The sequence below is a fragment of the Spermophilus citellus genome (assembly GCF_964194105.1).
Source record: "Spermophilus citellus genome assembly, chromosome: 11".
NCBI classification, from domain to species: domain Eukaryota; kingdom Metazoa; phylum Chordata; class Mammalia; order Rodentia; family Sciuridae; genus Spermophilus; species Spermophilus citellus.
In genome coordinates this window covers 92,873,335-92,899,733 of record NC_138192.1, presented here as the reverse complement: position 1 = coordinate 92,899,733, position 26,399 = coordinate 92,873,335, and the positions used below count along the sequence as shown (strand labels likewise).

Genomic DNA, 26,399 nt, shown 5'->3' with positions numbered 1-26,399 from the left:
TACAGGTGTCTTATTAAGGAATTTGGGGCCTGACCCCATGTGATGGCGATTAGGGCCAACTTTTTCTTCTATTAGACACAGAGTCTCTGGTTTGATTCCTAGATCCTTGATACATTTTGAGTTAACTTTTGTGCATGGTGAGAGAAAGGAATTCAATTTCATTTTGTTGAATATGGATTTCCAGTTTTCCCAGCATCATTTGTTGAAGATGCTATCCAGAAAGAATCAAATTTAAGAAGCCAAAATTGATTTGGAAAGTGAATGTTTGTAGAATGAGAAACATGTAGTTTGAGGCATTCCTGTTTCTTGATTTCTTAGTTCCATAACTTTTCCCAAATGACACAACATCCGGGCTTTCTGACATGTGCCTCACAGTCTATTGTTGGGTTAGAAACAAAACCTATAACACCCTGCACATAATAGGTGCTCAGGCAGGTTCTGTTACTGATGTGTTCAAACATAGAAGCTAATAGAGCTTGTTAGCATCACTGTATTCTCCTGTCATTTTGAATTAAGTAATTTATCTCTTACTTACAATGCTGCAAATTCTCTATGAGCATTGAATTTTAGTCATCATAATGGTCTCATCAGGTTCAATTCTGTTCCCTTTACCCTGGAGTGACAAATTTTCAAAGCCAGTGTTTATCTTTTACAAAAATTTTTGTATAAATTGAGTAAATAGAGAAATCTAATAAGATATGTGTATTTTAACCCTCCTGTTTATTTTTGTTCACAAAAGTAGCACATGGTTAATTATTTAAAAGAAATTCTAACAATAAAAAAAATCGAAGAAAAAGTGAAAATATCCATTCCCCAATCCCATTACTCAAAAACAGTCTCTGGTGGGAGTTTGTGAAGAAAGTGTAGTGTTAATGATTCTCTTCCAAAGATCATGTAAATTGTTCTCTGTGAAATATTTTTTATATTAATATTATTTCTAATGAGCTTTTACAAGTTAATTTTTTTTCAAAGCAGCTTTCAGTGTATTTGTGTGCATGTGCAGGTTAGTCCTCAAGAAATGCCAGGAAAGTCCCCACTGTCTAACATTTTAAAAAACCCCAAATACATTGTCTTACTTTTTTCTGGAGTTTCTTTTATGTTCATATAAATATATTTCCTGGAACACAACTCAGGCTTACTCCAATGGCTTTATTATGAATTTTGATCATTTCTGTGAAGCTAATGGAAAGATTTTCTCTTCTGTTTTTTTGTTGATTGACCACGTACAGCTTTTAAACTTTTCTAACACCACCATGAGGCAACACAGAAAACTCCTCATATTTATAGAGTGCTTCCAAGTTGCAGGGCTCTTTCTCAGTTGTCTGGCATGCTCCTCACCATTACTCAGTGATGAATGACAAGTATTATTATCCTGACGACTAATAGGCAACTAAAGCAGTGAAGATTAAGAAGTCACTTACCTAAAATTGCACAGCTGGTAACTGAGCCACAAAACCAGGTCCCCCAACATTGCACAGAGGGCTCTCTAGCTCCTTGCAAAGCAAGAGTCTATGGTGGGGTAAGTCTTTACAGACAGAACATTGTACTTGGAATGCTCAGAATTTACACAAGAATACTTGATGCCTTTAAGAAGTAATTTCTTACCAGGAGTGGTGTTGCACACCTGTCATCCCAGTGACTTGGGAGGCTGAGGCAGGAGGATTGCAAGTTCAAGGCCAGCCTGGGAAACTTAGCAAAAGAGAAAGGGCTGCAGGTGGAGCTTAATGGTGGAGCCACTCCAGGGTTCAATCCCCAGTATTGGGGGAAAAATAAAAAGGTAAAAATTACTTTCTTAAAAAAAATCAGCTGATATACATACATATACCTGAAGCTAATTTTTAGCTAATTTAAGATGTATGTACTATTACTGGCATAAATGATCCAGCATTCAATAATGTATATCTACTGATAATCTTTGCCTCACCTCTCTTTTGTCAAGAAAACATTTTTGTGTTGAGGGAATTTCAAGCTAACTTTACATGAGGAAGGCATGTAACTTTGAATTCATTCATTCGTAAGGAGGGTAAGTAAAAACAGTAACTTTAGTAAGATGATTTTTTAAAAAATTTTAGTTTTTATTATTTGGTACTAGGAATGAACCTGGTTGTTGTTGTTGTTGTTGTTGTTGCTGTTGTTGTTGTTATTGTTTAACCACTGAGCTACATCCCCAGTACTTTTTTATATTTTATTTCATAAACTTGGGATTCTTCTGCCTCAGCTTCTTGAGTAGTAGGAATTACAGGTCTGCACCATGAGCTAATATTTATTTTTATTTGTTTATTTTTTGCAATCCTGGAAATTGAATCCATGGCCCTGAGCCTGTTAAACAAGTGCTCTACCACTGAGCTACATCTCCAGCCCAAAGATTAATTTTTTAAAGCAGTCTTAAGTTTCCTGAAAAATTGAGGAGAAAGTAGGGTTATCCATATACTTCCTTAGCCTTCCTCTCCCACCAGTTTTTCCTATGTCTACATTAGTGTGGTGTATTTTTTTTACAGTTGATGAATCATATTATTATTAATTGAAATGTTTTGTTTACATTAGGGTTCACATATTCCTATGGGTTTTAACATGTATGATATCATGATTATTCTGTATTAGTATCATTCAAGGTAGTTTTACTGCCCCGCCAAGCCCCTGTGCTTCACACATTTGTCCCTCCTTCTCTCCTAACCCCTGGCAACCACTGACATTTGTATTTTCTGAACAGTTTTGACTTTTTCTAAACATTGTATGGTTGAAATACATTATGATTTGAGATTGACTTCTTTCGCTTAGTAATGTGCATTTAAGTCTCCTCCATGTCTCCATGGCTTGGTAACTCACTTCTCTTTAGCACTGAATAATATTACATTGTCTGGATGTACAATAGTTCATCTAACCATTCCTCAACTGAAGGACATCTTGGCTGCTCCCCAAATTTCAACAGTTATGCATAAAGCTACTATAAATATTCATGTGCAGGTTTTTGTATGGAAACAAATTTTCAGTTCTTTGGGGTAGATACCAAGGAGGGTGATTATTGGATCATATGGTGGTAAGAGTATGTTTAGTTTTATAAGAAACTGCCAAGCTGTTCTCCAGGATGTCTGCATCATTTTATATTCCCACCAGCAACGAATAAGAGACTGTGTGGCTTCATATCTTTGTTGGCATTTCGTGATGTTGATGTTTGGGATTTTGGTTGTTCTAATAGATGTGTAGTGTTATCTCATTGTTTCAATTTACATTTCCTTTTATAACACATGATTTGGAAAATCTTTTCAAATGTTAATTTGCCATCCTACATCTCCTGTGATGAGGTGTCTGCTAAGGTGTTTGGCCCATTGCTTTTAAATTACTTCCAGTACATTTTAGTTATATAGAGTAATGGGTTTCATTGTGGCATTTTTGTACATGCAAATTCACACTTTGATCATATCCACCCCCGATTCCCCTTCTTCACCCTTATTTTACCTCACCCTCTTGTTCTTCCTCCTCCTCTCCAATAGTCTGTTTGCTGCTCTCCTGTCTTTATTTTTTCCCTTAAATTTCACATATGAGGGAAAATGTGAGATACTTGTTTTTCTGTGTCAGCCTTATTTTGCTTAACTTTATGACCTCCAGTTCCATCCATTTTCCTGTGAATCACATGATTTATTCTGATAATATTCCATCGTGAATATATATACCCTACTTTCTTTATCCATTCATCTTGGATAGGCATCTAGGCTGATTCTATAACTTGGATATTGTGAACTGTGTCACAAATAAACATGGGTAGCCAGGTACCTCTATAGTGTCCTATCTTTAATTCCTACTAGTATATTCCAAGGAGTGATATATAGTTGGATCATATGGTATAGTTCTATTTTTAGTCTTCTGAGGAACCTCCATACTAATTTTCACAGTGGCCACACTAGTTGATATTCCTACCATGTATAAGAGTTCCTCTTCCCCCAAATCCTCACAATCATTTATGATTTTTTTGTATTCTTAATGATTGCCTTTCGGTCTGGGATGAGATGGAATCCCAACGTAGTTTTGATTTGCATTTCCCTGATGGCTAAAGATGTTGAACTTTTTTTTTTTTCATATAATTATTAGCCACTTGTACTTCTTTTGAGAAGTGTCTGTTTAGTTAAATTGTGTTCAGCCCATTTTTAAATTGAGTTTGCTTTCTTTTTTTTGACTTAAAAATTTATGTTTTGGACAAGAGTTCTTTATAAGATATCTCTTACAAATATTTTCCCCAAGTCTATGACTTGCCTTTTCATTCTTTAACAATGTGTTGTAGAGCAGACAATTTCAATGTCAATGAAGTTTCCCTAATCAATTTTTCTCTCACAGTTTGTGCCTTTGGGTGTTGTGTCTGACAGTCATTGCCAGCTATCCTGACCACATCTTCTTGGCCTCATTATATTAGTTCCTTGGAATAGAATTCCAACTGCCAGCATCTTCACTTTTTTTTTTTCTTCAGGACTGGAAGTATATGAACACAGCTGATGTAAAAATAATCCAGTTCCAAAAGTCCTTGGGTAGATAACTCAAAGTCCATGTTCCATAGATTTCCTGGGGTTTCCAGCCCATCTTAGCAAATGGCTCGATAGCATACCCATGGCCTTCTCTTCCTGTCTTACTGGTCCACTCCTCTGTTTTTTGGAATAAATTCTCACTGAAACTACTTGCACTGGAATCCGTGTCTCAGGGTCAGTCTCTGGAGGAACTCAAACCAAGACAGTAGTAGGTATGTGTCTCTTCAAAATCCTCCTTTGGTCACTATTGCCTTGCGCTTTGGGGGATCTTCTGAATCCAGCAGCATCAGGGTATACCAGTCGAAAGCAACATCTGATAAATTCCTTACAACCAAAGGATGTTAGCTAAGTGTGGTACAGACTCTCCCAATATGTCTGCATTTTCAAGAGGATCATGTCAAGGGGAAAGCACTCAGGCTCTGTGCCACCCAAATGGAGATTATTTTGAGTAGGCTTTCTCACATTTGTTACTTCTCTGATACTCTTTGGACCTTTTGAAAGAAAAAAGCAGACATACTAGTCGTTCTTTAATAATAAGTCAAATTTAGAAATTAGGTAGAAAGGAAATTGGAAGGAAAGCCAAGGAATTTAGCATAAAGTAATATTGACTCTAGTATTATAGTCATCTTTTTTGCTAGCATTTTAACATCACTCAAATCAGAATGCATCCTATAATCAAAAAGACTCTTAATTGCTGTTGCCATGTGGCAATGACAATGTCATGGTTATTGCCTGTGATGTGAAACTGGGTCATTGTTACTCATGTTGTTGTCACTGCAGTTGAATTAAATGCACTGTTGTTATAACACATGTTGAGTTTAATTGCTATTTAGAATGTCATCCAAATATAACACTATGATTGAGGGTTGAAACAAATAGTCACCATGTTTACAGAATGGGATGTTAACAAATCAGCAGGGGACAAATTTGGTATCTGTTTAACAAATATTTGTTATTCAATGAACGATCTTAAATTTCGTATTTTCTTGGAAAGCAACAATAAAGTGCTTTACAGGATGGAAAAAAAATGACCCACAAGTAGATGAAGCCATATTTTATGACTGAAATGGATGCTCAAAGTAAGAGTGGCAACAGAAATTGCCAGGTCCTTATAATAGTTAAAGAAATCAGCACAATAAAACCTAGAGTACGTGAATCATGCATTGCTCAGCATTATCATTAAGATGTACAACATTAATTCATATGAAACATCCTGCTGAATGAACAGAATGTTCTGAACTTTCAGCATAACAACACTGGGAAAAATAAAAGTATGTGCTCAGTCCAGCAAGTAATGCAGACAGGTGGGAGGTCATTTTGCCTTGGAAGACCTAAAGCTACCATGTCAATGCAGCAAAGGTCTTTAGGGGATGAGAGTGTGAGTTTGGGTTACGAAGCAGTGTACCACTGTGGCTGTATGTCTGACTGCTGACTACTGGAGTTGCTACTATATTTAATTTTAAAGTTTAAAACAATATCTAAGAACAAGACCTTCTTCAAAGGTGTTAAGAGTGAGCCATTATAGCATGTGGATGGTGGCTGAGCTGATGGAAGACTGATTAGAAGTCTTCTGGAACTGACATCTGGAGACCCTACTATATTATTGTAGGGGACAGATGAGGCAGGGCACCGAAGATAGCAGGAAATAGTTTTATTTGGCTGCAGCCAGGTTCAGAGGGTACAGCTTGCACTGTAATCAATCCCCTGAACCTCAAGTTCAGGTAGTTTCAGAAACTTTATACCCAGCATGTAAGGGGAGGGGCTCAGAAGTTCACAGTTTGCAAAAGTTCACATAAAAGCAGCTCGCTCTTTCACTGTTCTGAGCAAGTTAACCCTTAAAGGACAATGCCTGAGAAGGGGACAGCTTCTTCTCCCCTTTCTTCCAACCCCTGCCAGCTGTTACCATGGAACCCAATTGGTAACTTCTCTTACCTTAGACATGTAAACATCTCTGTGAAGCTCAGCTCAAGGCCAGAGGCCTTGTTAAAGGATCTGTTTGCATTTGCAAACACACTTTTACAAACTACTATCCTGGATAAATGTTTGTGAAAAACTAGGAAAACAGGTGTTCAGCACCTGGAGTGCTGATTTTTTTCAGGCCAGTGGCTAAGTAATAGAGCAACAGGAAAATAGGAAGTTTACCTCCATTGAACTCTTTTGTAGAGACTCTTCTGCTCATAGTCCTAAAATCAATTATGGTGAAGATTTCTGGAGAAGCTTAATTAAGATTTTCTGTGGAGGAGGGGGTGGTGCCACTACAATATATTCAAGTTCTCAATGATTTCATGGACATCTATCTGAAAGTTAAGTAATGATCTCACGTAAAAGTGAAGTGATATGACTGCTGAACACAACACTATTACTAGACCATGACCTTCAAGGTTTCAGTCAACAAACCATTTAAGAACCATTTGCAGAAGGAATGTGAGTCCTGGTTCTTACCTGGAACCTTCTATTGAGAACTGCTGGTAAGATCAAGAAAGTAGCAGCATCACAACTTACAGAATGGGAACAATTGTTGGACATACTCTAAAGAAATAATGTGTCAGGGCTGGGGATGTGGCTCAAGTGGTAGCGTGCTCGCCTGGCATGCGTGCAAGGCCCGGGTTCGATCCTCAGCACCACATACCAACAAAGATGTTGTGTCCGCCGAGAACTAGAAAATAAATATTAAAAAAAAAAATTCTCTCTCTCTCTCTCTCTCTCTCTCTCTCTCTCTCTCTCTCTCTCTCTCTCTCTCCTCTCCCACTCTCTCTTAAAAAAAAAAAAAAGAAATAATGTGTCACTGACATTCACGGTGGCCTGCAAAACAGTATTTTGTAAAAAAAAAATTATGGAAGCCTGAATTTAAAAGAGATTTAGAAAAATTGAACTCTAAGAAGTTTTAGGAATATATTAACTTACTTATTTTATGTATATTTGCCCTTTTATATATGTACAATACTGACATATGATTAAATATCTATACCCATAAAAGTTATCTCAGTAAGGAAAAACACTGTATTATGTCTTAGTTCATATTTTTGCTTCAAGGTAAAATGTATTATTAGTGATAAAAATCAGTTCAAACATTTTATTCTTCCATAATACATAACTAAATGCGTCTGACAGAGGCACAAAGAGAAAAATTCACAAAGGAGCTTTAAACATAATCCTTTCATTAATTGATCAAATTGATCAGGCAAAAACAAATCAACAAGAATGTAGAAATTTAAACAAAACCATTAACAAATTTGATTCAATGCAACTGTATAAAATATTCATACCTAACAGCAGCTGAATCCACATTCTTTACAAGTTAACATAAAACTTTTATAAAATATCCATGTGCTCGGCCACAAAGCAAGTTCTCAACAAATATAAAGTGATTGAAGTCATTCAGAATCTGTATTCTGATCAACCCATTATTCCATACAATTAACATGCAGTAAGAAAAAATTTAAATTATGCTAGAAATCAGCTTTTATTAAAAAGTGGAATATCCATATGTCTGTAAATTAACATTTCTAAATAAGTCTTAGAATAGAGGTGAAATCCTGGTGAAAACTGAATGATTGAAAGGAGGAAAATTTTATCAATATTTGCACAAGGTATAATCTGTGTATACAGAAAATTCAAAAGAACCTACAGATAAAATCTTAAAAATGGCAACAATTTTATATAAGAGTTTACGAGGGGAATGGGATAACAAACATGGAGGGAAATGAATTTCAATAGATGGGGTAGAGAGAGAAGATGGGAGGGAAGGGGAGGGGGGATATTAGAGGATAGTAAAGGTAGCAGAATACAACAGTCACTAATATGGCAGTATGTAAAAATGTGATGTGTAGCCGATGTGATTCTGCAATCTGTATTTGGGGTAAAAATGGGAGTTCATAACCCAATTGATTCTAATCTATGAAATATGATTTGTCATGAGCTTTGTAATGTTGTGAACATCCAATAAAAAAAATAAAAATAAAATAAAATCACAAAAAAATGGCAACAATTTGAAATACATCATTAGAATAAGAGTTTAGCAAGTTTGCTAAATTAAAAATAAATATACAAAATCATTTATACATATATATTATATATATGCAACAAACAATTAGAAAAGATATAATTTATTTCAGTGCTGGAAAAAAACCCACTACATAGAAATAACCTTAACAAAAGATATTTAAGATCTCTATGTGAAAAAAATTATAATGTTTAATAGAGACACTGAAGAATGTATAAGTAATTGGATTAGAACACAATTATAAACATGCCAAATCTCTCCACATTTGTCTAAAGACTTAATACTGAATTCTCAACATGGATGTGTGTGTGTGTAAGGGGGGGTGTAGCTTAACAAGCTGATTCTAAAATGAATATGGAAATGCAAATAAAACCTATTTTACTTGATTGACATCAGAACTTATTACAAAAGTTCAATCATAAAGATAATCTGTTGATAAAGCACAGATAGAAGGCTGAGATGTAAAAGAGTCCAGAAAAAAAAACTCACCCACATACAGACACTTGGTTTTTGACCAAGGCACAGCAAGCAGTCAGGAAAGAAGAGAATGTTCACTAAATGTTGGTGGAACTATGTATCTACATGAAAGAAAAAAAAAAAAAAAGTGAAGGAACCTCTCATTACTAACAAGCTCCAAGTGAATTATAATTAATGACAAAAATCACGAAGACTTAAATATCATAGGAAAAAAATCTCCATGACTGCAGTTTAGGGAAAGATTCCTTGAACACATCATTAAAAAACACTACGATAAAGAAGAGATGACTACATTGACTTCACTATAATTAAAATTTCTGTTCGGCCTAGAAGAGAGTGTGAGAACTAGACAGAGAGTGGAAGATAGCTTCAGAACAGATGCCTGAGAGACCCACACACAACTGAAAGGGGCAGTTTCTCTTTCTCCAGCTTCCTTTTTCTTCCTTTTTCCCACCAGCCCACACCTTGGGGTTTGTTTTCTTGCTGTTGAAGATCCATGTACTTAGTAACTATTCAAAGGTGAACATGAGTACATCTCTGGTATTGATATTGAGTCCACAGTGATCAGTTTTTTTTATTGATTATTTAAAGCATTACATAGCTCATGATATATCATCTTTCATACATTTGACTCAAATTGTGTTTTATAAAGTGTTTTGTCAGATACGTTTAAGGGAGGCACTAAGAAAATGCAATTAAAAAATGAAAAAGACATCCTAGATAAAAACAATGTTGATTCCTGGCTCTTAACAAAGGAAAAAAATGAGTCATTTAATCTCTCAAGATCTGGGGGAAACTGAATCTGAAAAGGAAGGTAAAAGAATTTTAAGTAAGAGAGGAAAATGGAAAAGTGTGCAACAAAGCTGAGAATGTTGAAAGATAGTATCTGAATGATCAAGGAAATACTCCACAGCAGTGAGAAAAATAAAGACCAATAGTGGTAATTCTTGAGGTGTTAGAGAACTCTCCCCATCTTAGGATGAGTTCTCAAGTTTACGTTAATAACTGAGCTTCCAAATGAGCCCTAGGAAGAGAGAGCCCTTTCTTTTTAATGATGCCATTTTTTTTTAAGTAAATTGAAATCAAAGTGAGAAAACACAGCTTTTTTTTTTTTTTTTTAGGAAGTTAAATGCAGGTTACAGGAAAAAAAATCAATAGATGGGAAAATTAACAACAGGAATAAATTCTAATAGAGAATCTGAAATTGCCAACATCAACAATCAGAGACATAGAATCTGGGCTTAATAAATAGGATCATTTTCATTTCTTTGACTTCTGAGTTTCAGTCAATTCATTTTCGTTGTTTTCTTTTGAAGATTTCTGGTTTATAGAGAAAAAATCGTTTTAAAAACTGCAGAACATTGAAGAGCAGGAATCCAGAGAGTTGGTATTTACCCTCACTTTACAAATAGAAGTGTTAATTAACATGCATCATCTGATAAAATTGTGTCAGCAGTCACAACCATAAAAATGTGTATTTAACTACTAACCTCATTTTTTTCCCATAGAGATACCCTTTGGTTTGCCAGTCTGCATAATCTACTTTTGATTAATTGTTAATTTTCCACTTTGTGGATTGTTATTTTATTTTTCCTGCTATTGACCTTTGTCCATTTCGTGGGTTTAGTACCACCTTCAGAGAGGAGGGTAGAGGAAAACTAAATTAGTGCATTTGTCTACTATGCCTTCTGCTAATCTTGCCTTGGAAAAAGTTGAGTAAAGAAGTTTAACACGACTAAAATAATAGTGTTATTCAATTAGTTCTGTAAATTAAGGCTAGAAAACTCAGAGGAGGCCTTGTTTGTAAGATAAATGAGTGCTGGGCTCACTCATTGGGGGCACTATGGCACTATGCCCCTGAAGAGATCCAAGTATTTTAATTTAAAACATGTACCTGATGGCCAAATTAGGCCTACGGGTTGCCAGTTAACAATATCTGCACCATTAACCTTGGCAATAAAGGATGTGGTAGCTTAGATGTCATACAAATATTGTTGCTGAAATGTGACTACAGTTTCACTTGAGTATCCTAATATAGTTATGAGTTAGTCAATATGAACACTACCAAATAAGGACAAAAATTAATGTTTTAAACATGAAGCACAGAATTAACAAGTGCATGGCTAGGCCCACCCTTGTTCATGATAATTCACAGGGAAATAACTCCTGTATTTAAAATCTGCCCTACACCCAAAATAAACTGACCCTTTAGGATAGATCTCCTAAAGAGGTGGTTAAGAACAATGATTAATCAATAAAAGTGATTTTTTTGCAGGCAAAGAGATCAATATGCTCTTGTTAAGAGTCTACCTTTGCAATGAGTTCCTGTAACTTTGTAATGGAATAGATTACTGGAACAAATCCCAATTAATTTCACATGCTTATTGGGAGATTATTGTTTATTTTCAAGCAGGGACGTCTCCTTATTGTGCAATATACTTAAGCTCTTGTGCTGTTTTTGCTCACTCTTTTTCAGGGAAAATTTCATGGAAATCCAATGCATGTAGCTGTGGTTATTTCAAACTGTTTAAGGGAAGAGAGGAGAATATTGGCTGCAGCCAACATGCCTGTCCAGGTAATATTTTCTGAACTTGTGATCCCGCTATCACCTTGAACTCAATTTCTGTGCAACAGAAGTTTTTAACTTCTAAACCAGCTTCTTCCACCCATGAGTGGTGCTGACCTTTTTTTCCATCATTTGCAATCACAGTCTTTAGTAATTCCTTTGCTCTCCTCCATGTTGAGATAATTACCAAGTCTCTCCAGAGTTTCTTTCTAGAATCTTCCCTAGACATTCTTTTCTGCTTCCACTAGCCACACTCTGGATAGCAATCTAGGAATATAGTAACCACCTGAATTCCTAATTAACAGTTTGGACTCTGCTTCCACAGCTACATCTATCTTTGCAGACTGATCTTGACTAAAACTCTCCTGTACTTTCCTGTTCCCTACCTCATATATCTAAACTTGTTCACCAGCAGAAATTTTGTCCCAAAGAAACGCCATAAATATACTTGCTTGTTGATTGTTTTCCCCCAATGTATTATTTAGGTTATATTTTATCCCTCTATCTGAATGACCTCAGAGCCCCCATCAAAGAAGAAGGATAAATGAAGCCTTTAAGAAATACTTTTTCAGTTAATTATTAGAAAAAGAAGAGAAAATATAAATAATCAATTTTCCAAATGACATTCTTCACGATTTAATAAATCATAGTGCTACATTTATTTTTGAAGGTTTAATAAACATATCTTTTTAACTATTAACCATTCTCAGGCTTAGTTATTGTCAAGTTATAGCTTTAGTGGAAGATATGAAAGATAGTGCCATTTTCATTTAATTTAAACATTGTAGTAAGTTTCTAAAGTGCATTCAGTTTGATTGAATGTCTTTTAATTAAAAATTAAGAAGCCATCATGAATACATGATGTTCTCATATACATTCTTGGCAGTCCTTTTTGTATCCCTTTAATCTCTAGTCGTGTGTGTGTATGTGTGTGTATGTGTGTGTATGAGTTGTTCATCTCAATGACAAATATTAAATTTGAGTGAATGCTCATATATGTCACTCTGAAAATAATCTGCCAGTACCATATATTACCATGAAAGAAGCACTAGTTTTTAAATTTCAGCTAAGTAGACAAGTAATAGAGACCAAAATGAGAGAAAGGGAATTTTATAAAGTCTTTACCAAGCTGAAGAATGTGGTGTAGGTGAAAAGCACCTGACCAAGAGTCAAGGACATGGGTTGCACTTGAGGTCCCTCCACTGATTTGCTGTGGGTTTGGGTATGGCGTCATCAACCTAACCATTGTTTCCCACCGGATTGTGAGGTGAAGGGGCTTCCTGCATGTCTCACTCTCCCTTCTAGCTGCCTATAGAGCTTTCCATCTGAGGAACATACTCAGTGTCAGATCTAGAGTGGCTAAGAAGTGGTGCTTGGAGAAGTTGCTTGGTATTTGTGCTTAACCAGACTCATATTTTTACATTTTCTTTAGTAAACTCCTTTTGTTCTAAATCCCATAAAAGCAGGCTGGACATCCTCAGTTGTGAATTTAAGTCCAACTTATTGTAATTTCTCTATGCTGATTTTTAAATTACACGTATTGGTTTTGTAAAATCTAAGGAATGAAGATCTGCTCTAGAAAATTAGGAACATTTTATTTTTTTTTTTTATTTTTTTTTTAATTATTTTATTGTTGGTTGTTCATAACATCACATAGTTCTTAATATACCATATTTCACAGATTGATTCAAGTGGGTTATGAACTCCCATTTTTACCCCGTATACAGATTGCTGTGTCACATCAGTTACATTTCCATTGATTTACAAATTGCCTTTCTAGTGACTGATGTATTCTGCTGTCTATCCCATTCTCCACTGTCCCCTCACCCCTCCCCTCCCCTCCCCTCCCCTACTCTCTCTCCATCCCCTCTACTATAAATCGTTTCTTCCACTTATATAATTTTCCTCCTACTCCTCCTTTCCTCTTATATGTAATTGTGTATAACCCTGAGGCTCACCTTCCAGTTCCATGCAATTTCCCTTAACTCTCACTTTCCCTCCCGCCTATCATCCCTGTTTAATGTTAATCTTCCTCAAGCTCTTCGTCTCTACCCTGTCCTTGGTTACTCCCCTTATATCAAAGAAGACATTTGACATTTGTTTTTTTTTAAGGAACATTTTAAAAACCATACAATCATCTGCAATTTCAGTATTCACAGGTAATATACTGATAACTTTTTGGTGTGTGTCTTCTTCCAATCATAGGTACTTGAGTCTAGATATCTTTGCATATATTCATACATTTGTGAATAAAAGCATATATAATACCTATACACAAACATAAGCAATTGAGATCATATTCATGTATCTATCCATATGGAGGGTTTTATAATCTGCTTAGTTCCTTAAAATTTAATGCTGTTTGTCATTAAATATGTTTTTATAGCACGATTTTGTTGTTATTATGCTGGGAATTGAACCTGGACCCTCTGTGTGCTAAGCACACAATGCCACTGAGCATAGATTTAGTGGCTGGGTAATATTCTATATCAAACTGACCCAAAGTATATATATGGCATTTATTATAAATCAACTTTATCAACATGAGTGAAATTCCAAGATTTACTCTTTCCAGGGACCTCTGGAGAAATCTTTACAAAGTTCTTCAGTTTCAGAAAGACAGAGGAATGTGGAGCACAAAGTGTCTGCCATTAAAAACAGTGTGCAGGTGAGTGAGACCTTTTGAGACGTCTAGAAAGGGCAGCCTCTCTTCTCCCACAGTTAGCTGTGCACCTTCCTCTAAATCTACACTGGAAATCAAACCTAGGGCCTTGAGCATGGTAGGCAAGTGCTCTACCATGGAATTACATCCTCAGCCCCTCATACTCTTTTTAATTCCTGAGAAGCCTGGTACAACAGAAGCGCCCACCCTTTGGATCCCTAACCAGATCATTTCCCCAGGTCCATGCATCATCCCTTTGAGTGTTCCCTTTGCCTTTACAGAGTTCTGGGCTGCCTTGAGAAATGACTGAATGAATGGGAGGAAATGCCAGGACCCCTTGCCTCATATTGGAATATGGTGCAGATCATACTCCTGGTTTTCTTATGGGATCAAACCAAAGCAGACTGCAGTGAAGACCATGTGCTTTCTTAGCTCCTTGCCCCTCTCTGTCCCTCTCCTGCATGTCCATTCTCCTAGCACTCCCTCCATAAATCCCAGGTACCTTATCCTGATCCTAGCTCTGATCCCAGGAAGACTTGCCTAACATAGAGGCAAAGCAGTACTTTCCCATCAATGCACTTGCCCCACTTAGTCCAGAAACTCCATCTCTCTGTGGAATGTTTTGGTACATGATACTCCTATAAGGCTTCTCAGACATCAAGAGAGCTTTTGCAGGTTATTGCTAGCAGTTTTCAGAAAACAATATCTGAAAGCCTTTTAATTACCTCAGCATTGACTTTTTGGAGTTATAGTTTAATATACTTTTCATTCCTTTTGATATGCTTTGCATTAGAAGATTCTGAAAGATATTGCCTTCTTTTAGCTTTTAATTAATTTTGAGTTCGAAACATGGAGCTGTCATATACCTCTGCTTTAAAGCTATCGTATTTTATTTGGTTACGTTTTCCCAGTATGTGGGTTCCCTGACTTTTAGTTACCTACAGCCTTCCAACGTTTGTTGCTCCTTCCAAAATTTAATACTAAAATTAAAAACCGTGAGTGGTATTGAAATGTAGTGAAAAGAAATAGTGAAGACTTTGAAGCTAGACTAGACTGGATTTTAATTCTAGCTTGAGTCTTTATTACTATGATTTTTGTGCCTGGACATCCTCCTAGGAAAGTGGAAATAAGTTACTTTGCCTGTGGCTGAAAGAAGGATGTATATAAGGTTGAGGCATAGCCAAGTTGACTCCAAAAGTCTTAGCTATTATTGTTATGTAGACAATATACTGCGTAGTCAGTAACTCTGACTTTGTTTCTTTTCTAAGCTTTAGAACTGTCAAGAACATCACTTTAGAGTGAGATAACAAGCAGGGAGAAGAGTAATCATGGCTAAAGCTTATAGATCATGTGTTTGGAACATGGCACTATTATGAGCAGTTTAACTCATATGATCTTATTACTCATTTACTCATGTGATCTTAATTCTCATGAGGGTAGTTATTGTTATTCACCTTCCTCCCTCCCCTAGTCTGCCCCACCCCATTTTACAGATGAAGAAAGTGAAGTGCAAAAACATTTGTTCGAAGTTCTTACACAAATCATGGAGTTGTGACTCAAATTCAGACTTTGACCCCAAATTTGATACTTTTATTTTTATTTTATATTTTTTAGTTATAGGTGAACACAAAATCTTTATTTTATTTTTATGTAGTGTTGAGGATTGAACCCAGTGCCTCACTCATGCTAGGCGAGCCCTCTACCTCTGAGCCACAACCCCAGCCCATTGATGCTTTTCTTAATCAATAATTTAATTAACTAAAATTTGGAATTCATGGAGGCTGATGTGTATTTTACACAACTTTTGGGGGGGCAGATGAGTCTTTCCTTAGAGAAGACTAATTGAAATAAGTAGGCAGTAGAATCTTTTGACTGTCTAAGAAAGGAAAGTAGTCTTAAATCTAATGTAACAAAATCTAAGTTGTCTGGTTTTGAGTTAGGACCAGAGTCAAACTGCCAGACTTTCCCACAAAACTCTTCACAGCGAAGCCATGTGACCTTGGACAATTGAGACCTTTTACACCTTGAAGCCTCTGCTTCTTCCTTTCCTACCTGTGAGTGAGGTGAAGTCTAAATTAGATAATACACAAAAAGCCTTTATCCCAGACCTTGACACTTAATAACCAATATGATGAAGCAAGAAAACATCACCAATTTAAAAGAAAATAAAACCAAAAATCTCAAAGACAGAAAAATCCTGGAGAAAACACAAGTATATTTTAGGTAGAAATTTTTTAAAAATTAGGTTGAATTATCATCTATTTTAGCATATTTGAAAGGAGATTAAGCAAAAAGTGATCATTGGTACATTAATCCAGAGATAGAAAAGCCAAAGTACCCATTTTCTCTAGTTTAAAAGAAAAAGATGATAGGAGCACTATCACCTGAGAAATAGGAAATAAGACACCAAAAGATTTCCAAATAAGCAGTAAGGAAAAAAAATAGTAGGAAGAGCTAATTTGACCTGGTTATTCCAGTGTTATTCAACTTTCACATGAATTAGATTTTCAGAAATATAGGTTCAGTGTCCTTGGATGGTGTTGGAGACTGGAAGTACCAGTGTAATATTTAAAGGTACTTATGATGCTGTTTCTTGGGTGTGCTTAAACACTGCGACATCCTTCAATGCTTTCTTTTGAGTGAGTATATATTCTTTTGTATAAAGATGACAGAACAAGATGCCAAATACCTAGAAGACCTTCAAGATGAATTTGACTACAGATATAAAACAATTCAGACAATGGGTAAGTTTTTGTTTTGTCTATAACTCTACCTAAGGATATAAAGGCTGAATGACAGGGTTTCTTCTGTACTTAACAAAGTTGATCTACTTCCCTAGGGAAGCCTTTTTTTTTTTTTTTAAGGCAAAATGTAGGCAAGGAATGAGTATTTCTTTGTTTTTGATTCTTTCTTCTTGCTACAAATAAATATATAGATCTTTTAACCAATCAATTCAAAGCAAATTATAAAGTACATGAGAAATTACGCCTACTTCAACATGCATCTCTCAAAAATAAGAACATTTTCCTAAAGAATAAAAAAATCCCAGTCACAAGCAATAAAAATATTAATTGCCTAATATGATCAGGGCATGACTAGTATCCCCGGTGAATTTTTAAAATATCATTTCTAGAATTACAAAATAGAAATGTGCTTTTTAAGAAAAATGAAAAATAGGCAAATGCACTAAATAAAAATCTCATGAAATTTCAAAAACTAAAGGTAAACTGTTGAAATGTATTTTCTTACAGCTTTTTCTGTTTGTATACATACTTGTCTACTGACTCAAAAAATGAGACTGCATATATATAGTTTTTTGTATACTGACTGTATTTTTACTCATTTTATTTTAAATTATTTCCCCATATATCAAAAATTATTCAAAAGTATAATATAATAATTGTATAAATATCAAAATAAAAGTACACTAGAAATTATTTGGCTCTATTGTTAAACAGTGAGGTTATTTACAATTAAATTTTTAGGAAATGGAAAGGAAATACTAAATTATTCACAATAGCTAAGATTTAACAGTACTAACAGATTGATAGTTTAAAGTATGCTGCATTTATGAGGACAACTGGTGAAATTCTAGTTAGATCTGGACTAGTTGATGGGATTTCGGTCATGTTAGTTCATTTGTTTTGATCATTGTACTGTGCTTATGTCCAACAATGTAGGATACTGGGAACTCTAATATTTTTGCAGCATTTTTATAATTATAAAATTATTTCAAAATAACTTTTAAAAATAAACCAGATAGAAACCTTTAATTTCTGGAATCACCTTTGACTACTAAAATGTTATCTTAAGATGTATATTGATGGAAGTATGGATGACTGTGATAAAATGTCTAACTTTTTATAAGTGTGGGGTGAGGTATTTTGGGTGTTTTTCCTAGCATCTTCAGAAAGTCTTGACTTCCATGAAATATCATTCAAAATATCTATGATTATTTGTTCATACTATTTTTCCCCTCAGAAGAAATAGCACAAACATGGGTTTAATATGTTATCAAAGGAATCTATGCTCCTAAAAGGGCTTAGAACCACTATAAATTTAATAAAGCATTACAGTTTCCCGAAGACAACCTTATCTCAAATTTCATGTGTAAACTACCAACATTAAGAATTAGCACATAGCAAAATACGCTAAATGATTAAACTATTTTGAACTTAATACATTATGATCTGAGTCACTTTAATGTTTTCATTGCTTCATGTGCATTATGAAAAATAAAAAGTGATTATTTTTATCATTCAAATCTATAACTACTTATTTTGTTCATCCCACCCTGTTATAAGTGAAATTAAATATAAGGGAAACAAATTATGGTGACAATCTGAATGAAGTTTTCAGTTGAAAAGTGCTGCATATGGAAGATTTTTCTACATATAAGGTCTAAGAAGTTGTGAACTAATATGAGCAGAAAGGAGCTCCTTTGTTGAGAAATTTGCCACAATGTTGTTCTTCACAATTACACAAATCAGATCAGTATCCTCAACCCTCATTTTATGGACATGAATGGGTGGTATGAACAATCATTTGCTATATCAATAAAATTTAATGTTCAAATTAAGTAATATGATGTTTGCTTATTGCACATCTCCCCATGATCCACCATTTTTGTTTTGTTTCATTTTAGACATTTTCCTTAATTTAGCACTCTGTCTCACTTCTGATTTTATTGTAAGGGCCAGCCCCTTTTTTTTTTTCAAGAAAAATGGAAAGCAGAGAATTAGTTTTTGTTAGTTCTTGAGACTCAGTAGATAAAACTTACTCTCCAAGGCAGTAACTCTTGATTCCCAAGAATAAGTAGAGTAGAGAAGAGAGGGATATATAAAGAGCTGAAAGAGGAAAATATGATTTAATCCTGGGCACAAAGAGAAGCTCCCTTCCTTTCTTATTTATATTACACAACCAAAGTTATCTTGAATGCAGAGGTACGCACAAGGAAATCATTACAAACATTTTTTTATCTTTCCTCCCACCACCAACAACAACAACAAAAAAGGAATATTCAGTGAAGAGTTGAAGATAAAGGAGTCCTCTTAGGCATGCTTGGATGTCATTATCCTGGCAAAATTAGCATGCCCTGGGACTTACAAGAGCAAAATACACTAAATAATGAAACTATTTTGAACTTAATATATTATGTTTGAGTCACTTTAATATTTTTCAGTGCTGCATGTACATTATGAAGAATAAAGTGTTTCATTTTAGAAATGAAATTTCTAAATTTTAGAATAATTCATTTCTAAAAGTTTCCTCTTTATTTCTAAAATTTTCGGAGCTCAACTCTGGTGGCCCCATTTAGTCTTTCATAGTCTCTGCCCTCCTCCTGCCCAAGGCCACTTTAGGATAGCAGATTGAGGCAGATGGACTTTCAGAAGTGGAGCGCTTCGCCACGGAGAGAGTTCCAAATCTGGTCTCTTTGCCTTTGCAGATCAGAGTGACAAAAATAATGCCCTGATGAATCAGGAAGTGTTGACGCTGCAAGAAATGCTTAATAGCCTGGACTTTAAGAGAAAGGTTAGTGAAGAATTTTAATTTGACCATTTATCTATTTTTCTCCTTTTCCTAAACCCACTCCTACTGAAAAGAATTGAGCTCTTAGATTCTTTTTTTAAAAATTAATTAATTTATTTGTTCTAATTTATTATACATGACAGCAGAATGCACTTTGATTCATAGTACACAAAGGAAGCACAATTTTTCATTTCTCTGATTGCACACAAAGTAGAATCACACCATTCATGTCTTCGTACATGTACCTAGGGTAATTATGTTCATCTCATTCTACCATCTTTCCTATCTCTGTGCATCTTCCCCTTCCTCCCCTTTGCCCTATCCAAAGTTCTTCCATTCCTCCCATGCCCCTCCACACACACCAATTATGGATCAGCATTCACTTATCAAAGAAAACATCTGGCCTTTGGTTTTGGGGATTGGCTTACTTCACTTAGCATGATACTCTCCAACTCCATCCATTTACCTGCAAACACCATGATTTTATTCTCTTTTAATGCTGAGTAATATTCCATTGTGTATATATACCACAATTTCTTTATCCATTCATCTATTGAAGGGCATCTAGGTTGTTTCCACAATTTAGCTATTGTGAATTATGCTGCTATGAACATTGATGTGACTTCATCACTATAGAATGCTGTTTTTAAGTCCTTTGGGTATAAACCAAGGAGTGGGATAGCTGGGTCTAAGGAATCTCCATACTGCTTTCCAGATTGGTTGTACCAATTTGCAGTCCTGCCAGCAATGTATGAGTGTGCCTTTTCCTCCACATCCTCACCAATATTTATTGTTGCTTGTATTCTTTTTTAAAATATTTTTTTACTTGAACACAATACCTTTATTTTTATTTGTTTTTATTTTTATGTGGTGCTGAGGATTGAACCCAGCACCTCAAACTGCTAGGCGGGTGCTCTACTGCTGAGCCACAACCTCAGTCCCTTGTTGCTTTCACTTAATAGCTGCCATTCTAACTGGAATGAGATGAAATGTTAGAGTAGCTTTGATTTGCATTTCTCTAATTGCTAGAGATGCTGAACATTTTTTCATATATTTGCTGATCGATTGTATATCTTCTTCTGAGAAGTGGCTGTTCAGTTCCTTAGCCCATTTATTGATTGGGTTGTTTGTTGTTTTGGTATTAAGTTATTTGAATTCTGTATATATCCTGGAGATTAGTGCTCTATCTGATGTTCATGTGGTAAAAATTTGCTCCCATTCTGAACACCAAAGGTGTAAATGGCAATGTTTCTAGGAACAGTACTTAGCTGTTAGCCATGTTTCCTGTAGTAATTTTACACAACTGAACTTCTCTAGGGCTTTTTTAAAAAATTACTTTAGTTTTTATTATTTATTTATTTATTTTTCCATGATACATTTATTGTAGGCATCAGTAATTTTAAGGTGGAAATTTACTCAAATTTTTTTACAGTATTTCACACATAGCTGTTATTGTGGCTATACATAATACGCTGAGATGGGTTCTAGTACACATGTATAATTAAACAATTACTTGATGACTACCGAAATTTTATTGGGAAAATAAGTCTTTTGGTTTCTACTCTGAGATATGACACTATTAAGAAATTTCCTAGATTTTAGAATAATTTGTTAGCAACCAAACATATTCAATCTCATCACTGTGCAAAGAAGAGAAAACTTTTTTTTCTAATTCAATTAAATACTTTCCAAGAGGAGACACATCTCTATTTCAACTTTCTACCTCTTTTTGAAAGAAAATGCAACTGATATTTAATCATAAAATGATGAATCAATAATTCATTTCTAAAAGTTCAGCTCCATTTCTTTTTGTTGTTCAGGAATGGATATTATTATTGCATGGATATTAAAAAGTTTAAAATTTATTTTCACTCTAAATTAATCATAAATTTAAACAATTCTCCATCAGATTTTAAGCATGTAAATAGTTAATCCAAGGTTAAACTTAGTGTATTATGCATAAAGCACTAAGTTTGTATGTCTATACTATACATTTTATACATGCCATCAAATATTCTACTCTAGAAATAAAATTTTAGGGAAAAGGGGGGGGAACATTGGAAATAATTTAACCCACTCACTTGACTGCATAGATGAGAAGACCAAGTTCCAAAAATATTAAATGCTTTTTCTGAATTTATATAGATTGTGGAAAATCCAGGACAGAAACTCACATTTTTTTAACCCAGTCTAGACCTTGGAAAGTTATGATTCTCCACATTGCCTCCCCAGATCCAAATAAAGTCCTAATACAAATTAACACAGAAAGACTCAAATTTTAGCCAGTACATTTTCAAATAAATGGATAATCATATTTTTTAAAAAATAATTACACTTATAAACTTCACTTTAAAATATAAATATATGATTTCTGAATCCATGATTCAATATTATCACAGAAGTTACCAATTTAACATATTTATACTGAAATGTCTTTAGGAGAATGTTAAGCTGTGGTCATTTTTCTTTCCTTATGATGTTCTCTAGATGCAATCATTTGGTTGTTTAAAAGACAGTGCTATAGCAAATAAAAGCTAGTATTTGATAAAATGTTTGGTCAAAATTTTAACCAAGCCTTTGTCTCCCAGGTCCAATTGTTTTATAAGCTAAATTGTGAGCAACTCTGGTTGTTCTTGTGAAAGCCTATTGGTCCTCACCTTTGTTTTTAGGAAACACTCAGCAAGATGACACAGATAGTAAATGAAACAGACTTGCTCATGAACAGCATGCTGATAGAGGAGCTACAGGACTGGAAGAGGCGGCAGCAGATTGCCTGCATAGGAGGTCCACTCCACAACGGGCTCGACCAACTTCAAAACTGGTAAAGCGAATTGACTTTAGTTTCTAGTGAAAACCACAGGAAGTAAAAAACAGTCACCCAGCTGGAGAATGCAGGTTGACATGTAGCTTATAGGTGGCTTGGCTTATTAGCAGCTGGGAGCCCTACAGTTGGACATGAAGATGGAATTGTTATCAGTGCTCTGGATCCTCATTCCTTTGGGGAAGGAATGAAGCATCTGCAGAATGCATAAGAATTGCTTATTTTGTACAAACAAAATACCAATCACAAATGAGATTTGGGAACCAGTAATACATTTTCTTTAATGATATAATCAATGTTTAGTTTCAAAATCCTGAAAACAGATATCTCAACTTTTTGAATACATCTTAAGATACCAGAGTTAAACATGAGTTTTGTGTTTTTAACAGACATTTATTTTGTTAAGGAAAATGTTCTTTGTTGGTCAAAGGATACAAAATTTCAGGTAGAGAGGAAAAATTAGTTCAAGATATTTATTGTACAATGTGGTGACTGTAGTTAATGATTTATTATAACTTGCAAGTTGCTAAGAAAGTAGATTTTAGGTTTTTAAAACCCCCCAAAATAGGTGAGGTAATATATATTATTTAACTTCAATTTAGCCTTCCCACAGTGTGTAAATATATCAAAACTTCATATTATATGCTACAAGCATATGCAATTTTTATTTTTCAATTAAAAAATAAGTTTATAAAGTGTCAAGCGGTTAGCACAGCATGGCATCCCCCAGCTGTGTATACACATGCATACCCTCTCATTATCAGATAAAAATGTTGATAGGGTTTTCTACCTCATAAATATAAAATAAAACTGTCTGAGAGAACAATTGGAAATTATGATGAGAAGCAAAAATGTACAGTTAAAATCTCAAGTTGCTTTTTTAAAGCACACTTTAATACAAATGGAAACACATAGTAAGTAACTGGGGACCCCTCACTAAAAGATCTGCCCAGCTAGGCCTGTTTCTTAAGAAATGTAAGGAATTGGGCTCATTTTAAAACAAATTATTTTCCTTGGGGAGTTACTTTAATTTTCTAAACCCACAGTACTCTCTGTTGTTGTGAAAACAAAATAATAAAGGGAGTAATCAAGAATTTAAAATGTAATGGTGCTGAGACCCAAACCCAGCAGAGACTGGACAGCTCTTCCATAATCTTTCATGCCTGGTATTTAGAAAGAGCTGCTGTGGGCCAGGTGAACCTCTGAAGTTTGGTAAGATGTTCCTCCTCCTCTAGCTGGAGGCCTCTTCCTTGTCCATTTCAAGTGTTCTTAATCTTTCCTATTTTTCTGGCCCAAGCCCCACCTCTATTTTTGAGGTCAAATCACCACACAGTGAGTAGAACTCTAAGCACATATCAGAAGCAAGCATTTTTAAATTCTATTTATCTTTTGCCAGAGGAACTTGTAATATACATGCATGGAGGGGAGGTCAGTTTTACATTTTTTTTCCCATCAGTATTCTTACACATAACTTTCTTCATGTCATGCATTTTATAGCTTTAAATTTGCTCTTTCTTTGCCTTTAACTGAGTGCCATATTGATATATTTATGCTTAATGGGCTTAAACAAAGGCTAACTGAAAGGGATGCAATTCCAGATACTGATGAAATTTCATGAGTGATACCCATAATTTAAAGTATGAATTTAAAAATATTTAACATAGATGATGCATATTCAAGAAGAAATGAATTAAGAAAATAAAAATAAAGAACTTCCACTAGCCTTTCTGAAATTACGTAATTCACTTAATTAATCTGATAATTACTTATTAATTTAAGTTTTGCAAAAATATGATCAATTGTTAAATTGCTTGATTATTAAGTGGAAAAACTATCATGTGCTGTTCAATAGCTTTACCCTATTGGCAGAAAGTCTCTTCCAACTCAGAAGGCAATTGGAGAAGTTAGAGGAACAATCTACCAAAATGACATATGAAGGTGACCCTATCCCACTGCAAAGAATGCACCTGCTAGAAAGAGTGACTTTCTTGATCTACAACCTTTTCAAGAAGTAAGTGAAGTGCTATTAGTTTCCTAATTCATGGCATCCTCAGTTCTGTGAAGTTATAAGGACACCCTGCCTGAGGCTTCGGTTTCCGGTGAAGGAGTAGCAGGGAAATATGGAATAGTGGGCCTTAGGAAGAAGCTAATACAGCCCCCAGAAAGTTCTAGAAATATGTTTCTACTCTTCACTTTTATTCATCAATACTTTTCTCCCCAGTGGACTCAATTTGTCATGAACTAAGCTATATCACCCACTCAGCTCAGTTTTCACATTTTAGAAAAGATTTTGAGGGTTGTTTTTTTTTTTTTTTCCTTCAGTGCATATCCAAGAAGTGAGGGATGTGTTTATAAGCTCACTGAAGAAAAAAAATACCCGTATGCTCCTAATTATAGTATGATAATTTGTAAATGTGCATACTAATATTCAATCCATGAATATTCAGTAGCATGAAATTAACTATGTTTAATATGATAAAATGGACCTTTATTAATGATTTAAATATAATAATTAAGAATTACTTGCTGTTGTTAATTAGGACAATCTTTAGGCATTGCCTATCTTGTGGTAATTATTTATGAGAAGTTGTTGGAATGATTTGAATTTAATGGGAGTTTTAAGGTCTTCTAGGTGTAGCATATTTGGACTGAAAGGATACGAACAGCAGAGCAACCTGTCCTTCTGTGGTTTGCATTCTGTCAATATTGTCAATGTTTTCAAATGGTGTGCTTTATTTCCTTTTCAATTTCCTTTTCATCTAGTTCATTTGTGGTTGAGCGACAGCCGTGCATGCCAACCCACCCTCAGAGGCCGATGGTACTTAAAACCCTCATTCAGTTCACTGTAAAACTAAGGTAGGCAGAACACATTCTATCATTTCTTGTTCAGGGAGCCATAGCCACTCTGTAACCAAGGCTAGTTTCTCTTATGTTACCTTACATGCAACCTTATTGAGCACCCGCTGTGAACCCAGCACTGAGCTTTGGTAAATTTCCTGCAGAAATGTTGGGATGAGAGCTTTGCTTGTCCAGAGCATGACGATGTGGGATATTAATGAGGAAGTGAGGGATATTACCATGAAAGCATGGAATTATAATGTCACAATGGGGTTAACTGCTAGACAGGTTAACTTGAGGGGACTGGAGAGATGAAGAAGGGGAGGAGAATTGCAGGAGAGTGAGAGTATAGAAACAATGGCTTCCTAAGCCTGTTTTTTATTGGTGGGGAGCAAAGAGAGATGGAATGCAGAAGACAGATGGGGGACAGATTGGGAAGGCTTTGAATATCCTATGCAGGAAACACATTCTTCCCTTGTGATTACCCAGTAATTGGCTTATTGGATTTTCCACAAAAACTCTGAACACTATAATTTTCAGTATATCCTTACTGTGTATCTGATTTAAAGACACATGGGCGGGCTGGGGATGTGGCTCAAGCGGTAGCGTGCTCGCCTGGCATGCGTGCGGCCCGGGTTCGATCCTCAGCACTACATACCAACAAAGATGTTGTGTCCGCCGAGAACTAAAAAATAAATATTAAAAATTCTCTCTCTCTCTCTCTCCTCTCTCACTCTCTCTTAAAAAAAAAAAGACACATGGGCTTTGTATTATTTTTGGTTTTCTTTAACCGTGTGTGTATTTGATCTTTTCCATAAACATGCACAATCAAAATGTAGTTTTCCCTAATAACACTTAAAACAATGAGTTTTGAGTTCTTATTTTCATCATGGTTCAAACTCCAAAAACTAAAGCTCTAAATTTCTAATCATTAAGTCACCTCTAGAAAGCTGAAACCACAGACTAATAAGTCAAGAGGAGGTAAAGCT

The 26,399-nt window shown here is 35.1% G+C and overlaps 1 protein-coding gene across 1 annotated transcript in view; it reads left to right on the top strand.

The window, feature by feature from the left end:
• Nucleotides 1–26,399, top strand: part of STAT4 (signal transducer and activator of transcription 4) — a 97,295-nt gene that overhangs the window by 43,433 nt on the left and 27,463 nt on the right. Inside the window, exons 4-10 of the mRNA XM_081262047.1 lie at nt 11,471–11,569; nt 14,136–14,228; nt 16,888–16,966; nt 19,669–19,754; nt 22,421–22,572; nt 24,425–24,583; nt 25,336–25,428. Of these exons, the coding sequence (XP_081118173.1) occupies nt 11,471–11,569; nt 14,136–14,228; nt 16,888–16,966; nt 19,669–19,754; nt 22,421–22,572; nt 24,425–24,583; nt 25,336–25,428 (761 nt within the window). The remainder of the gene's footprint in view (nt 1–11,470; nt 11,570–14,135; nt 14,229–16,887; nt 16,967–19,668; nt 19,755–22,420; nt 22,573–24,424; nt 24,584–25,335; nt 25,429–26,399) is intronic.